This window comes from Sus scrofa, chromosome 16 (assembly GCF_000003025.6).
Source record: "Sus scrofa isolate TJ Tabasco breed Duroc chromosome 16, Sscrofa11.1, whole genome shotgun sequence".
Taxonomy (NCBI): domain Eukaryota; kingdom Metazoa; phylum Chordata; class Mammalia; order Artiodactyla; family Suidae; genus Sus; species Sus scrofa.
Window position 1 is genome coordinate 29,142,658 of NC_010458.4, and position 16,580 is coordinate 29,159,237.

The 16,580-nt window shown below is 36.4% G+C and overlaps 1 protein-coding gene across 8 annotated transcripts in view; it reads left to right on the forward strand.

The window, feature by feature from the left end:
* The window catches only part of MRPS30 (mitochondrial ribosomal protein S30), a 90,130-nt gene that overhangs the window by 31,922 nt on the left and 41,628 nt on the right, over positions 1-16,580 (forward strand). The window contains exon 6 of one of the 8 annotated variants that reach the window (XM_021076952.1): positions 13,178-13,234. The exons of the other annotated variants lie outside the window; for them this stretch is intronic. Coding sequence (XP_020932611.1) covers positions 13,178-13,218 — 41 coding nt within the window. The 3' untranslated portion in view covers positions 13,219-13,234. The remainder of the gene's footprint in view (positions 1-13,177; positions 13,235-16,580) is intronic. 8 annotated transcript variants of the gene reach the window in all.

Consider the following 16,580-nt stretch of genomic DNA (forward strand, 5'->3'; position numbering starts at 1 on the left):
ATGTTCTCCTTCACATGTGCAATGGCCACGTGCACCTAAAAACCTCTCAAGTTTCTTTCTTCAGCCAGAAGTTTGCTCCTGATCACCACCTGAATGCCCCAAATACGCTCAAACTCAACATGCCCCAAACTGGACTTATCAGCTTCCTTTCCTTTTCAGTGTCCCAATCTATAGATTGGCACTACTGCTTACCCAGTCTTCCATCTCAAAAACTAGGAGTCATTTTTTTACATTCATTCTTCCCTTCCCTTATCCAATCAGTTTCTAAATCTTGAATTCCTATTCACCATTCATTTCTTCCCCTATCAACTCTGCCTTATTTCAGCTCCTCATCACCCTTCATCTGGACAATTCCAAGGGTCTTTTAAGGTTCCTTGCCTCTAGTCTCACTGTTCTCAACTCAGCTTTCACAATTCAATCAGAAGGATTCAAATCTTTCCCTCCATGCTTCATGCAAAGGCATGCAGAACCCCTGGTTACCATTCTAGCCTGAAGTCTTGTCATTTTTCACTTCTTAATGGTTAGCAATACTGAACAAGTAAGCTTTCACTCATGGCAGTGAACTGGCCCCAAGCTTTGTCCTTATATTTGTTTGTTTGTTTTCACCTGCATAGAAAACTGGTTCATGACATAGCTCCAGATTTACCTTTGCATGTGAACCATCCCCTGGTTCCTCCACACAAGCTGAGGCTCACCTCCCATTTACTCCTCACACACTTCCATTGCATCCCCATCGTATTTCATTTATCGTTCCTAGGTTCCTCAAGAATACAGATTATGTCTGTTCTTTGTTGGGCTCTAGTACATTAAACAGTGCCTGGCACATAATGATGCTCAATAAATGTCTGGCTAATGAATGAATGCATTGCCTTAATTAGAACTTTCAACAAAAGCAAAATATAATTTACAACAAAATTTGACTTATAAACTTTAGAGTCACAAATACATTGAATCTCCTACTGGCTTCACTTAATCAGAATATTTTAAGAACGTAACTCTCTAACTTGAATATGTTGAACTTTTGGGGAAAATATGGTTTGCAACTGTAGTGGATTATCACATAAGTACAGTAAATTATTGACACCAACACATTTATTATCTCTGCTGTCTACATTGTGTCTTTTTGCTCCCTATAATCAGCAGAATGCCTTGTATATCATATTTGTTATCTTTTGCAAGACACTGTGTGTGGGTGCTCTAATGTGTAATTTGCCCATGCGAAAGTGAAAGTCACTGCTGGAGAAAAATGTAGGCAATGTCTCTTCTTACCTTTGGGGAAAAAAAATATGTTACATAATTGGTCCCAAACTTTGAAGAAATTTTCTAACTTACACTTTTTTTCTTCCATGTTATTGTGACTGAAGTTGGTGCAAGACTTCTAGCAGATGCTCATTCATCCATTCATTTGTTCATCCATTCAATGAATGTTTGAGTACCTACCAGATGTTGTCCTAGGTGATGGGGTTGCAAATATGATTGAGATAGAATGCCTGTCATCATAGAGATTGAGGTCTACTAAGAGACAAGCCACTAAAGAGACAGTTACAATAATAAGTATGATAATAGGTAACCTGAATAAAGCTGAACTACCACGTGGCCCATTTCGTCAGAATGGTGTCCCACTGGGTATGGCCTACATAAGAAATTCAATCTAAACATTAGAAAATAAGTTATTTTTCTGTGTATTCTTAGAAAACACCATGAGTGGTTGTCCCATGAAGCACGTCAAAACAGTCTAAAAATCTTCTCTACCCAGCCATCCCCCGTAGCTGATATCACTATAAGGCAGCTGCCTTCAATCTTCTTTTCACCTCATCCCCATTTGGCTTATTTGCCCTTTCCCTGCTTCCTCTTTTGTTGTCTGTCCCTCTTCAAAAATCTCTCTCTAAAAATTCAGACTATTCTTGGTCTTCTCAGTTTCTCTTTCCTTTTCCTCCTTCTTTTTCAAATCTGTTCTTTTCTTCTCCTCCCTTTATGTTTGTTTGTTTGCTTGTTTGGACTGTGCAACTTGAATCCTACACCATAATCTGGCCAAAACAAGAGTCAATATAATAAATAACTCAGAAGCTAAGCAAGGGTAGGGGAGTGAAGGAAGCTGTGACCATTCATGCTTTAACTTTTTTTTCTCCATCACAGTAAGAAATCATGATAACCCATCATACCTTCCTTCCAGAGGTGGGATTCTAGGAGCAAATTAACACATTCCAGTATAAACAAAATGAAATGGAACAATGATTATTAAACTCCTTAGACCTAGACACTTAAAATTATGAAAAAATCATTTTGCTGCTAAAATGGAATGGATATTATAAAACAGATAACAACAACAACAAAGAGAATTCTAGATAGCTTTTTTTATAGCAATTTGTCTTAGGAAAATCTGAAATGAAAATATTTGGTCCTGGACTGAAAAGTAGCTGTCAACTTGGACATATTCTAAGTTCAAAAGAGACTAGATGGGTCATGCTGTGCCTTTGTATTAGTAAAAGAGTCAGTCTTATGCTGACAATTTGTTCCTCTTAAGCTTGGAAACATTTTATTGTGTTATCACAAAGTAGTTTTGAAATAATCTAGTTCAACGTTTAGCTTGGTGATGAAATCCCTTCCGTAACGTGCTTGATAAACAGCCATTGACCTTCCTCAGGGTCAATCTTGAGGATGGGTTAGGGTGACCAGGAGAGGGTTCCTCATGAAGAAAGTATTTGAGAATTGCATCTTAGAAGTGGAGTAAGGTGTGAGCAGATGGAGAAGGGAAGAAAGGACATCCCTAGGTAGAGGAATTACATGATAAAATGGGAAACGGATTGAAATACATGTTGTATTTGTAGAAAATCCAGTAGCTTTATATTGCTGAGTCACAAGAGTTTAAGAAAAATATGTAGTGGAAATAAAAGTTGGAAATATATTTTAGGAAAAGTGATGAATTCTCTAAATGCCACTGCAAGGTGTTTGGAATTCATCCTGGAAGCAATGAAGAATTCGGTCCAGCTAATTGTGAAAAGCCTTCTACAGTTTTTTAAGTTGGAATAATTCTTCTTCCCACTGGAGAGATAAAAATAAATGAGTGAATAACTAAATGAATCACCTCCAAAAGGTTTTTGGTTTTTGTTTTTTGGGTTTTTTTTTTTATGTAAAAGGAAACTTTATTGTTCCATTTGGTACAGACCTGGAGAGGGCTCCAGAAAGAGGAAGGCAGCTGGGCTTGGAAGGCTCCTTGTCATGCATGAGGATGAGTCTTTTCCCGGTCCATTCTGTGAAAGTTGATCAGGTGGTTGCCCAGTGGTGGTTTACACCCTCCAGGGCCACATCTTCATGCCAGAAATGGAAACCTAGAGAGATGAGTGTAGGTCCACATTTGCAGGTGGATCAGACAGTTCATTGATGGCCTCCACTTTGATGGAAATAATTTGGGCAGATCTGGCAGCTCATGGTTGGTTGACAACAAGGAGTTAACCACAAAACAAATAGTGTTAGCTGTTCTCAGAAGCTAGGATCCTGCAGAGAAGTGGTCCTGGAGGATGGACTGGAGAGGGGTTTGGAGGGTGGTCTGAGTCCCTGGGTGTGTTTTGTCCAAACACTGGTGAAGTGATCTAGGACTAGTAGGCATTCAGTGCCTTTGCAAATAAGATATGTATGCCTTTAGGATTACGTTCAACTCAATGAAAGGAAGAAAGAATAAGTAAATAAGAGTGTGATTGTACGTACTCTATCGGAGACTTCTCTCCAGTTTTCAGACTCATTGGCTAAATTCCCACTGTCATTTAGTAGGGTGTGTGTTCAGATATCTGAGATTCTATCAACATTATGACCATCAACTCATTCCATTTAATTATTTGAAAAGATCTTTTCATTCTAGGACTAAATTCAGAGACAAACTACCTGAGGACCAGAGATACTCTAGTAATACCATGCCTTTAAAAAAAAAAAATTCACATGTATTATTTCTGGGTTTTCTAGACATTTTATGGGGTAATTATGGTAAGGATAATTATTGCAATTTTAGAAAAGTGGAAACTAAATCTAAGATACTTAAATGATTTGATTATGACCACAGAGTTAGGGAGGGGAAACCTAGGATGCAAATCTAGATATTTCCAGTTCCAAGGCTACTGCTTTTTCTAAAATATTGCAAGAGATGACTGATTTGTTACATGTAGAAGGAGTTCCCACTGTGGGAACAAGAATGGGTTTGATCCCCGGCCTGGCACAGTGGGTTAAAACATCTGGCATTGCTGCAGCTATAGTATAGGTTGCAGCTATGGCTCAGATTCAGTCCCTGGCCCAGGAACTTCCACATGCTGCCGGGGCAGGCGTGAAAATTAAAACAAACACAAAACATAGAGTCAGCTGTATGAGGAAGACACAAAATGAGGCCCATCAGTACAAAAGAACCATGCATATATTATGTAAATACACACATTTTTTCTACATCTATATTGATAAATCAACCAAGTGCATGTATGTGACAAAGCAATCTACAATGTTAAGTACAACCAGTGTGAGCAGAGATTAACTAATACTGCTGAGGAAATTATTATTTTCGTAGGAAATATTCTTGACTTCTATTTGTCTTTGGAGATGTAGCACAGGAAATTTGCCTGAGGAGGAATTTTGAGAAACAAAGGATGCAGACAAATTTTAAGGAGGTCAGAGGAGTGCTACGGAAGAGAAATGCCCAAAGAAATGTTAATAGCACAAATGTATTTTAGCTGTGGACGGTTATTTAAATGGAAATTTTCTTTTATTTTAAAGTTTTAACTATGATTAAGTTTTCAAAACCTGTCTTGATTATTCATCGTGATGGGGCATATGTCTTTAATTTCCCCTACCAGCTTTGTTGGCACAATCTCTCCCACATCCTTTGGTTCACTTCCTCCATCCTTCCCAAGCAGCATCATTCCCAGTGCTGTGTGTGTAAGAGGTACTCACTAAATATGTGCCCCTGATCTAGGTCTAATTTAGCTTTGTTTTCCTGACAGCAACTATAAGTGCTATGAAGTAGATGGAGAGGAGAAGAAGCAATGAAGTTCCCAACTAATAAATAGGCTTTATAATTAGGCGCTAAGTAATTGATAAAGGTTTGTAATTCAATATAGTTGCTTATAAATATTCAGCTAATTAGTTATAATTTTATAACACAGAGAATTACTAAACAGAGGCCAAAAACAAGTTCTCCGTTAGCTAATCTTCTCAAGAAGCTTAATCTTCCTCCCTCCTCCCTCCCTTCCTTCTCCTACCCCTTTCTTTCTCTTTTTCTTTAACATAATATCAGCTTCATATAAGATAAGGGTAATAATAGGACATACTAATTGGTGGTGCTGTGAAGATTAAATGAGATGATCCATATAAGGGGTTTAGCATGTTCTCAGCAATGTCAGTTTATTTTGTGATAGGTGGTCTGTTTATACTGAACCCTTATTTTTGCCAGGCACTAGCCTAAGTGGCTTACATGAGTTATGTCTTTTCATTTTCTCACTCTTACTTGGAAGATGGAGCCACAGTCACAGAGCTAGTAAATGGTAATGGTAATGTTTGACCCTAGGTAGCCTTGTTTTAGTTTCTCAATTCTTAGATATAGTGCTTCTTAGTCTGAACACCTGTGATTTACTCTTTTTCTCCACATGCAGCAAGAGCAGCATCACTATATTTTTCAGCAGAATTTCCAGATATAGCAAAAGCTTAGGTACTCTGAGATACTTGAATGCGGTCCTTCTGCAATAATCAGAGGTGAGAGATTTCACATTAATACTGAAATCACTGAGAGCTCCAAATTTAAATTAAAATTATGTTTACACTTACCAATAATAGTGCAATTTATTATCAAAAATGCAGTTTGAAATATTCTGGAAGTAAATGTTAAACATTTATTATTTAACAGAATAGAAGACAATTGTTATTTTCCCTTCATGGCTGTAAAAAGGGCTCTTGATCTGGTGAAAAATTTCACAAAATTATGAGTGTTTTGAATGAAAGAATCAGAATCCTTTTGTGGGTTTTTTTGCTTTTTGTTTTTTTTAATGACCACACTCATGACATATGGATGTTCCCAAGCCAAGGATTGAATCTGAGCTTCAGCCGGGGCAATGCTGGATCCTTTAACCTGCTGTGCCAGATTTGGAATTGAAACTATACCTCTGCAAGGACCCAAGCCACTGCAGTCGGATTCTTAACCCACTGCACCACAGCAGGAAGTCCTTGATTTTATTAATATACGGAGCTCAAAAGTTAGTACTTATTTCCAGTGCTAGAGAAATAGCCAGTATATATTTTTTAAAAAAACTGTAATTAAAATTTTAGTATGATATGTTGAAGCTCTTATTTGAATGGTAAATAGTTAAAAACAAATTGTTATATTGATAATAATTTAAGGGACAATATTGGATTTGTCCAATACTTTAAAGGGAATTTTTCCCTTTAAAGTAGATTTATGCCTGACTAATCCTTTTTGACAATATCCCTGGCAATGTTGTTATTTTTCTTGAAGTAATTGGTCTTTACAGTTTTTCATTAGCCTTGCTAACATTTAAATCCACATACCAACACTTACTGTTTTAGGGTGTGTATTTAAATAATAGGAAAACAGGAGAAAGGTGAAGTAGTGTAGCTGTGATCCAGGAAGATCTGTGCCTTAAGAGAAAAATGTCTGTCTCATTCAGAGGACTACTTAACTTAAAAAGAGCATGTACCCTTTTAAAAAAAAAATCATTTTCTATCATGGTTTATCATAGGACATTGAATGTAGTTCTCTGTGGTATACAGTAGGATCTTGTTGATTATCCCCTCCACGTATTATAGCCTACATCTGCTAACCCCAACCTTCCACTCCATCCCTCCTCCAAACCCCCTCTCCCTTGGCAACCACAAGTCTGTTCTCCATGACTGCGAGTCTGTTTCCCTTTTATACATAGGTTTATTTGTGACATAGTTTAGATTCCACATGCAAGTGATATCACATGGGTTTTGTCTTTAAAGAGAGCGTGCAGGAGTTCCCGTCGTGGCGCAGTGGTTAACGAATCCGACTAGGAACCATGAGGTTTCGGGTTCGGTCCCTGCCCTTGCTCAGTGGGTTAAGGATCCGGCGTTGCCATGAGCTGTGGTGTAGGTTGCAGACGTGGCTCGGATCCCGCGTTGCTGTAGCTCTGGTGTAGGCCAGTGGCTACAGCTCCGATTCGACCCCTAGCCTGGGAACCTCCATATGCCACGGGAACGGCCAAAAGAAATAGAAAAAAGACAAAAAAAAAAAAATAGAGCATGCAAATGTACAAAACATGTACGGATTATGTACATCCTGCTCCCTGCATCCAGCCCTGGACCCCAGCCTTGGACAGTGTCTAGCACATAGGTGGATCTCAGTATTTCTTGGGTGCGTCAGTTCTTCCTAATCAATGGAACACTAGAAATGCGATTGTATGTATGTGTTGAGAAGGGTAGTTTTTAGATGGAGAGACTACTTCATTTCTGCATTAACAAGCGGAGCAAAGTTTGTAAAATAAAGGTCTAAATGAAAAGGCTTTGAAAGTAAAAGATTATTAAAAATTCAGAATCCAAACTTGGATGTGAATGGTAAATTCATGTAGTATAACTATTTTTTACTGTCATCTTTTCATATACTTCCTTTAGTAGACATTGACTATTATCTCACGATATGTCTTGGAAAAGTATGTATGAGTTAGTGGGAAAGAAAAAAATGATAAGTGATCAATGCCCAGGTACATCTTCAAAACAAGTTAGAATTCAAAAATATGGAGCTCCCGTCGTAGCTCAGTGGAAATGAATCTAACTGGTATCTGTGAGGACGCAGGTTCAATCCCTGGCCTCCCTCAGTGAGTTAGGACTCAGCATTGCTCCAAGCTGTGGTGTAGGTCGAAGATGTGGCTCAGATTCCGAGTTGCTATGGCTGTGGTGTAGGCTGGCGGCTACAGCTCCGATTCGACCCCTAGCCTGGGAACCTTCATATGCTGTGGGTGTGGTCCTGAAAGGACAAATAAAAAGACCCCCAAACCCCCAAAATATGTTTTATTCTCCCTTAAGGTTTCCCATATCTAGCAATTTTGGTATTTCTATAGGAAACATCATCTTGCATGAGGAGAGAAGGTATTTTAAACTACATAGACAATTCCATCTTGTCATAAATAGATTGTATTCTAGAAGTTCATTTGAAAGTTAATTTTTTAGAAGTTATAACCTTTTTTCCATGGAAGAAATGTAAGAAATAGGATTTAGATTCCCAAGGTGCCAGAAGGTGCCATGGCTTGTCCAAGCAATTTAATGTTTAAAAGCAAGCGCTCTGGGATAAGAAAGCGCTGAATTCAAATTCCACCTCTCTAAGTGACAGTTACCTCCCCTATAAAATGGTGTTAATCATAACATTCACCTCACTGAGTCTTTGTGGATTAAGTGACGTAGTAGGTTATCAAGTGCAGGGCATGCCTCCAAGCAAATATTGCTCAAAAAAGGAGCCATTGTTATCTACCAGTGTAAGAAAGTCTACTAAAATCCATGCTGTCACTGAAGTTATAATGTCTTTATTGTATCCCCTTCCTTTTCGGGCCCCAGACATGGGTTATATTTAAAAATGATCCATGTGGAGTTCCCCGTTGTGGCGAAGTGGTTAATGAATCTGACTAGGAACCATGAGGTTGCGGGTTCGGTCCCTGGCCTTGCTCAGTGGGGTAAGGATCTGGTGTTGCCGTGAGCTGTGGTGTAGGTTGCAGACATAGCTCGGATACAGCATTGCTGTGGCTGTGGCATAGGCTGGTGGCTACAGCTCCGATTCGACCCCTAGCCTGGGAACCTCCACATGCCCCAGGAGCAGCCCTAGATAAGGCAAAAGGACAAAATAAATAAATAATAATAAAAAAAGTAAAAGTGATCCATGTAATTCAGTTCTGCTCCGCCTCCATCAGGACAGATCTCCTTGCCATTCCTCATGCGCTTGTCTCTGGGGGAAAAGAATCCATATATTTCTTTTTTTTTCTTTCAAGTCTCATCTCAACTGCTACTTCCTTTAGAAAGATGGATTTTTCCTCTCTGGAGCCAGAATTAATGAAGAAAAACTCCAAAATTGAAGAAGGAGCTAAATGCTAAGCAGAACTAGTTCTAGAACCAGAAGAGACAAGTAGACATGGATTTGTCTGCTTTTTGGGGTGGGTGGGGAAGGTGGTTTAGTGTCCTGGATTAGGATAGGGCTCTTTCGTTAGTAGACAAGGTGAAAGCCCTCATTAGGGATCTGCCAAAGTAAACCGGAAGAGACTGAAGTAACACAGAGATTCAGGTGGAGCTGTGCAAACTGTGTAAACTTGACAATAAGCCTTATTCATTGATAGAATTGCACTATCTAACACAGGGTTTTAATTAGGTGTTCGTTAACTGACTTGGTTATTTGATTAGAAAAGAGAAAGGGAAGAAGGAAGGAGCATATTGCAAGCTAAGTTATATAGACTCGAAACTATGCTCAAGTATGTACACGGAAATAAAACGTCATTCAATGTGTAGTTTTATATACAGTAAAGCAGCTTGTTGCTTTTAAATTTTAATTAAAATTTTAATTTTTGCTCTTATTTACCATTCCCCACTTAAGAAATAACTCCAGATTTTATTTCAAACCATCATTATGGATACCCATATCCCTCATGTGGTGATTTAGAGCAGAGCAGCCTGGTGGGGAGAGACAAAAGCCTTTAGTGGATGTTAACAAATATGACGCTTAAATTATGGGACTTTTAAATTTGCACATACTGGGAAAACATGTTACCCTTATAACTTTCATGGCTTAGGTGTACTTACAAAACAAATTAGGTGACTTCTCTGGGAGCAGGAGGACCAAATGAAAACTTCTATCATCTTATTTTCTATTTTTTTTTTTTTTTAGCTCATCCATTATATTGACAATTCTGACTTTTCTAAGGAAAGAATTTTCCACTTTTTTTTTTTTCCTTGAAGGGAAATTGTTAGCAAAGACTAAGATATATTGGTACCCACTATATTCAGAAGATAGTAGTTTCTGGCTTTGTTCCAGCTCTTCCATTCAGCACATGGCTTTCCCAAGGGAACTGTTCTACTTTATAATTATGCTGTTATGAGCAACCGCTTCAGCCAGGTGCAGTGGAAATTTTTATTCCTTTCATGAATGCTAAGCCAGCCAACCAGTGACGCATGAGGTTGCATGTATTTCTATGAGTGCCAATTTACACGTACACTTTTAGGTTTTGTCCTTGAGCTTCGTGCTTTTATTTCTATTAATTCTCTTTGGCTTATTTCCTTTCTTATAGTTTTAGTCCTACTTCCATATGTATCAAAGGTGCCCCATTTAAACTTCTAACTTATATCTCTGCCTGGAATATTCAGATACATATATATCTAACTGCCCCTGAACATCCAAACTTCTGGATCCAACAAACAGCTGTCATAGTGTGGTTTATAAAAAGAAATATGTATTTGGTCTCTGTCCCCATTCCTGGCACAGAGCTCCTAAATCCTTGGAATTTCCTAAATGATGAGAGCAAGGGGTATCTGTTGTTATGTTAATGAGGTGACTTTTGGAAAGCCCCTGGGAACTTTCTTGTTTTTTTGTTTATTACTCAATGAATTTATTACATTTATAGTTGTACAATGGTCATCACAATCCATTTTTATAGGATTTCCATCCCACACCCGCAGCACATCCCCCCACCCCCTAAACTGTTTCCTTTGGAAATCGTAAGTTTTTTCAAAGTCTGTGAGTCTGTTCTGCCAAGAAGTTCATTGTGACCTTTTTTCAGATTCCACATGTCAGTGATAGCATTTGATGTTGGTGTCTCATTTTCTGACTGACTTCACTCAGCATGATAATTTCTAGGTCCATCCATGTTGCTGAAAATGCTGGTATTTCGTTCATTTTAATGGCTGAGTAATATTCCATTGTGTATATGTACCACATCTTCTGGATCCACTCCTCTGTCGATGGACATTTAGGTTGTTTCCATGTCTTGGCTATTGCAAATAGTGCTGCAATGAACATGTGTCTTTGTGAGTCATGGTTTTCTCTGAATAGATGCTCAGGAGTGGGATTGCTGGATCAAATGGTAGTTCTATTTTTAGTTTTCTGAGGAATCTCCATAATGTTTTCCACAGTGGTTGGACCATTTACAATCCCACTAACAGTGTAATAGGGTTCCTTTTTCTCCACCCTTTCTAGCACTTATTGTTTGTAGACTTTTTGATGATGGCCATTCTTGCTGGTGTAAGATGGTACCTTCTTATAGCTTTGATTTGCATTTCTCTTATAATGAGTGATGTTGAATATCTTTTCATGTGTTTTTTGGCCATCTGTATGTCTTTGGAGAACTGTCTGTTTAGATCTTCTGCCTATTTTGATGGGGCTGTTTGTTTTTTTGGTATCGTGCTGCAGAAAGTGTTTATGAATTTTAGAGATTAATCCCTTGTTTGTCGATTCATTTGCAAATATTTTCTCCCATTCTGTGGGTTGTCTTTTCATTTTGTTTAGGGTTTCCTTTGCTGTGCAGAAACTTTTAAGTTTAGTTAAGTCCCATTCGTTTATTTTTGTTTTTACTGTCATTACTCTAAGAGGTGGATCTGAGAAGATGTTGCTGTATTTATGTCAGAGAGTGGCCTATGTTTTCTCTAAGAATTTTATAGTGTCTGGTCTTATATCTAGGTCTTTAATCCATTTTGACTTTATTTTTGTGTGTGGTGTTAGGGAGTGTTCTAAGTTCATTCTTTTACATTTCCTAAGTGATGAGAGCAATGGGTATCTGTTGTTATGTTAATGAGGTGACTTTTGGAAAGCCCCTGGCAACTTTCATAGGCCCTAGGTGTGGCCCTAAAAAGCAAAAAAAAAAAAAAAAAAAAAAAAAAAGCAAAAAAAAAGGCAATAACCTGTTATTAGCATGTTTTTATTTTTTAATAAATAACTTATTCCCTATGTAATACATTAAATATATACATGATTCCATTTTTAGTCCTTGCTTGGCTAAACTTGGTATACTCCCATCTAGCAATGTTGAAAATTACTTTTTTCACAAACATTTCTTCTTTTTCATTTGGTAGGCTGTCACTTTGAAAAAAAAAAAAATGATTTCAAAGTAACACTTTTCATGCTACACATATGCATCCACAATATTGGACTTAAATAAAAAGTGACAGGACTTCCAAGCTTTACCTTTTTTTATGTTAGCTTTAGATTATTGGGAAGGATAGGGAAGAATCCAAAATCACAGGTAATTTAAAACAAACATTGATTTTTGAATTTGCTCCTTCATTGTGTGAGATTATTTCCCAGATCACAAATGTCACTTTTATAAAGTAATAAAGCCATGCTGGGGAGAGCTGACTGAAAGAAAGGAGAAAAAACTATATAGTTTCTCATTTTAAAATGTTTTTACTTTTTTATTATAGAAAATTTAGAAAATACAAAAAGGAGAAATAAGAAGAAAAACACTTTAAATTTTATCTTTCAAAGTTGGTGTCTTTTAACCTTTAGTATATTCATTCTAATGTTTTATGTGTGTTCACCTTTAGGGATTTTCATAGTTGTGTATAAGCAATAGCAAACTCTATTTAGTTTTTATTTTTTACCAGTACACATTATATTTTTCCTATATTAATATAAATTTCTCACAGATATAGTTTCACCTCTCTGCAAAACATTTCTTTGGGTTGATGTTCCATAATTCATTCCATTATTCCTCTATGGCTAGAAAATTAAAGAATCCCTAATTTTTCATTATTTCTCATACCACTTTGTATTTGTATCAGTGATATGTTGCCTTTCTCTATGATTCTATATATCCTTGGGAAAGCAAATCCTACGAATAAACTTGAAAACAAATTTTTTTCTCAAAGCTGGAATTTTCCAGAGATGGTAATGGAAAGTGACAAAATTCTTATTGTTGAATGTAGAGCTATATGGTTTAGAGAGATAATATCAAATGTAAGTGATTTAGTACTTTAAAGTCAGTATTTATCAATAGCCAAATTTCAAAAGCATTATCTAGAAATTTATATATAAAGCAGTGTAACTTTAAGAGTAAACGTTACATGAAAATTGTATACTTTCTAACTTAAAAAGTATATCTGATTACGTTTTTACTAAATACCTGAGGTCGAATGTTGTCATGGGAGTTATAAAGTAAATTCCAACAAAAAGACTAGTGGGAACCAATTCTGTCCCTCACAGGCTCTGCAATCCATCCACAAAAGGACCAGTCTGGGACATGATGTCAATGAAAGAAAGGTAGACTGATGAATTGCATTCCTTTTCTGTCTGGGGCGCTGAGTCCAAGCAAGGTTACACTGTTATTAGTTGAAATAAAATAGCTGGAAACAGAGAAAGTGCTATTGATCCTTTCATTAATAAATCACCAGTAAAAAATGCAAGCTCCTTGAGCTGCTGGAGGGAAATTATGATATCTCATTTCCCATTTGCCTCCTCAAGTAGAGCAGGACCATTCACTAAATATGCAAAAGGGAAGTTTCAAATCCAAATTGACTTCTAACATCTTTTTCAGAGAAAGTTCCCTCTCTGTAAGTTCACCTCTAGTGACAAACAGCCTTGAGCATAACTCTTTCTTTTAATTTCTCATCCTGTGTTCCTCTTCTTTCTTTTATACCCCCTCCTCTTGCTCCTCCTTTTTGCCTCATTCTCCTTCTTATTCTTTATTGAACATGCTTTCTTTGGGAGAATGCAGCAAGATATTTCTGAAAATAAAAACCAGTTCTTAAAAGGCAAACAATATAGAAGAGAACAAAAAACTCTCTCTCCTCTGCTGCTTTTTCCTGACAGTGCAGATGGAGTCGACTTCTAGACTTCTGTCAGCACTGGGTCTCCGGTGGTATCTGGGTTGCTAAGTCCTGGTGAATAGACAACACTACCCTGGCAGATGAACTGATCCAGGACAGATTTTTAACCTTAGCCAGTGAGTGAGCGACAGACATTGCAGGTTGTTAAGGAGTATCTGGCTGTTCAGCAAATGTCAGCAGGTGATTCAGGCAACGGTAGTTGCGTGCTTGTCACGGTCCAAAGATACCACACATGATAGATCATAGGTTTTGTCATGTTAGTGAGGCACAAAGGAATGAAATTTAAGAGCTGGTAGAAGGTGCCAAGTCACTGGGACTCTGGCACAGCCATACGACTCCTGAACACAGGAAAATAGAGTGAAGAGCAAGGCTAGTCCAAGTTTAGAAGAAAATCCTTAGAGAAATATATACTTACGGTTATATTTATTGCCCAATATTGTTATGCAAATTGTGCTATAATTGTTTAATGTTCTACTGCCTATTTAGAATTCTTAGCAGGTTTTAAATTGATTGGGACCTCAATATGATTAAAATGAAAATCTAACTAGAAATAAATGTGTGCACACTGACTTGGCAGAATATTTTGGTATAAATATAATAAACAAATCACAATTAGTTTAGGTTATATGTGTGGCCCTCTGGACCAGAATAATTTTTAAAAAGTTAGTTAAAAATATAGCAAGCTTCAGATAGATTCCTCTATATCATCACAGGTCAATTAATTTCAAAATATGATTATATTTGCAAATAGAAATAAACATTGGAGGGTTATTAAATTACATGTAGTTCTATATCTTTTGGTTATACAAGAATGAATTGTGGAAGGTGTACTACTTAAATGGTGTACAGAAAATTTATTTTAGTACCAGTCTAATGTGTAATCGTAGACAAATTATGTCCCCAACATGAGTTGTTTTTGCGAAAAGACCAGCCAACTAACCCAGCACCAAGTTTTCAGAATCAAGGCTATGGTGACTTACATCACACTGAGTCATTTCCTAAGGAAGATGGATGTTGGTAATTGCTAACACATGTTTAGGTGATACTGAAAACTCTTGGTTACTTTGGCAACATAGTTTTCTTTTATTCAATCAAATACTGACTATGGGGAGGAATCTTAAGTGTACCTTGAGGGAACTGGGGCAAAGTTTGTGGATAGCTAGAAGGCAAAGGGTATTTTATTTTATTTTTATTTTTAGAATAGAAATGAGAATATTTTTATTTTTTATTTTTTACAATAGAAATGAGAACATCAATAAAATGTTACTAATATTTCAGGCTTAGGGATTTTGTTAGCATAGCACTTAGTTTGTAAAAAGAATTCCCCCCCTGCAAGATATCTTCCCCTCCCCCTCTTCAAAATAGAAGCAGATTCCCGTTAATATTCAAAAGTCAGTATTTTCTAATGGAGGAAAATAAAAATTGCCTGTATCTATAGAAAAGAGCAGTTTTACTTGCTTGAAAAGTTTTTGTTTTATATATAGGCTGAACAAAGAAAAAGTCAAGCTATGGTCTTTCTTTTAGTAATCTATAAGTGAACATAAGTCAGATTTTGATAGATAAATACTGAAAATGTTCTATGCAAGCTTGAAAATATCATTATTTGTTGAGTGTACGATTCTTAATTATATTTCTCTATAATTGAGTTTATTAATTGTGTTCTGTAAAACTTCTCTGTTGCTAGTAATTGATTCAACCTATCTACTTTTAAAAGAAATACACTGAAATCTCCAATTATATTTGTGAATTTTATCAAAATCATATAATTCCATAATGGTTACTTTATATATTTGAAGGCAATGTATGTGCTTAGATGTAAATGATTATCTCTTCCTGGTGTTCTTTTTATTATTTCAATATATGAAATCCCTCTTTATTAATAATTTTGCTTATAATTCCATTTTTATTATGTTTGTCCCAATTTTTAATAGGTTCTTATATTCTTGGAGAATATTTATTAATCTTCATTGTTAAACTTCTGCATTACTTTTAAGGAGTCCATTATACATGCATCTAGCTAGATTTTGTTTGTTGTGTTTACTGATTTTTTTAACTTATATACATCATTTTATGTTTTTACTTTATTTTTTCTTTTCCAGAATTACTCTTATGTGTATGCTGGAGTCTTCCAAGCTATAAACTTTAATCTGATTTTTAAAGCTTCTATTTTGTTATCTTTTTTTTTTTAATATATTTTGTTACCTTTTTAGTCTATATTTTGGATGAAGTTTTCCACATCATCTTTGAATTTCCTCATTTTCTCTTCATAATACTTCGGATTGGAGTTTATCTTATTTTAAATTTTCAGTTTCACTGAATTTATTTGATTACTTCTCAGAATTTATAATTTGTTCTTTCAGTTCACTTGTCCTTGCATAATTTCTTCATGTTTGTTTTATAATTTCTTGTTTGCACTCATGAGTGCTATCTCTTTCTTGTGCTCAGTCACAATGCTAAACACAGTATGTTTAAAAATATTTTCAGATTGCCTTATTTTCTTTTCATCTCGACTGAATTTCTCAGCTATTTTTCAACAGTGTAGGCTATCTGCCTATTCATTATTTACAGGCTTATATTGAGTGGAAGATTTTTATTTCTATCTCACCTGCGTTTACCCCCTTCTTTTTGGCAGTTTTATAGCTGTCTTCATCCAAACTCGTTAGAACTGTCAAACTAGAACTAGGTCTTGTATTTGTCATTCAGGGCTCCTGTTCCTCAGAAATACATGAGACCTGAAAAACCTGGTCACTAAGCCAGCTGATAATAGCCCAAGTCCTGAC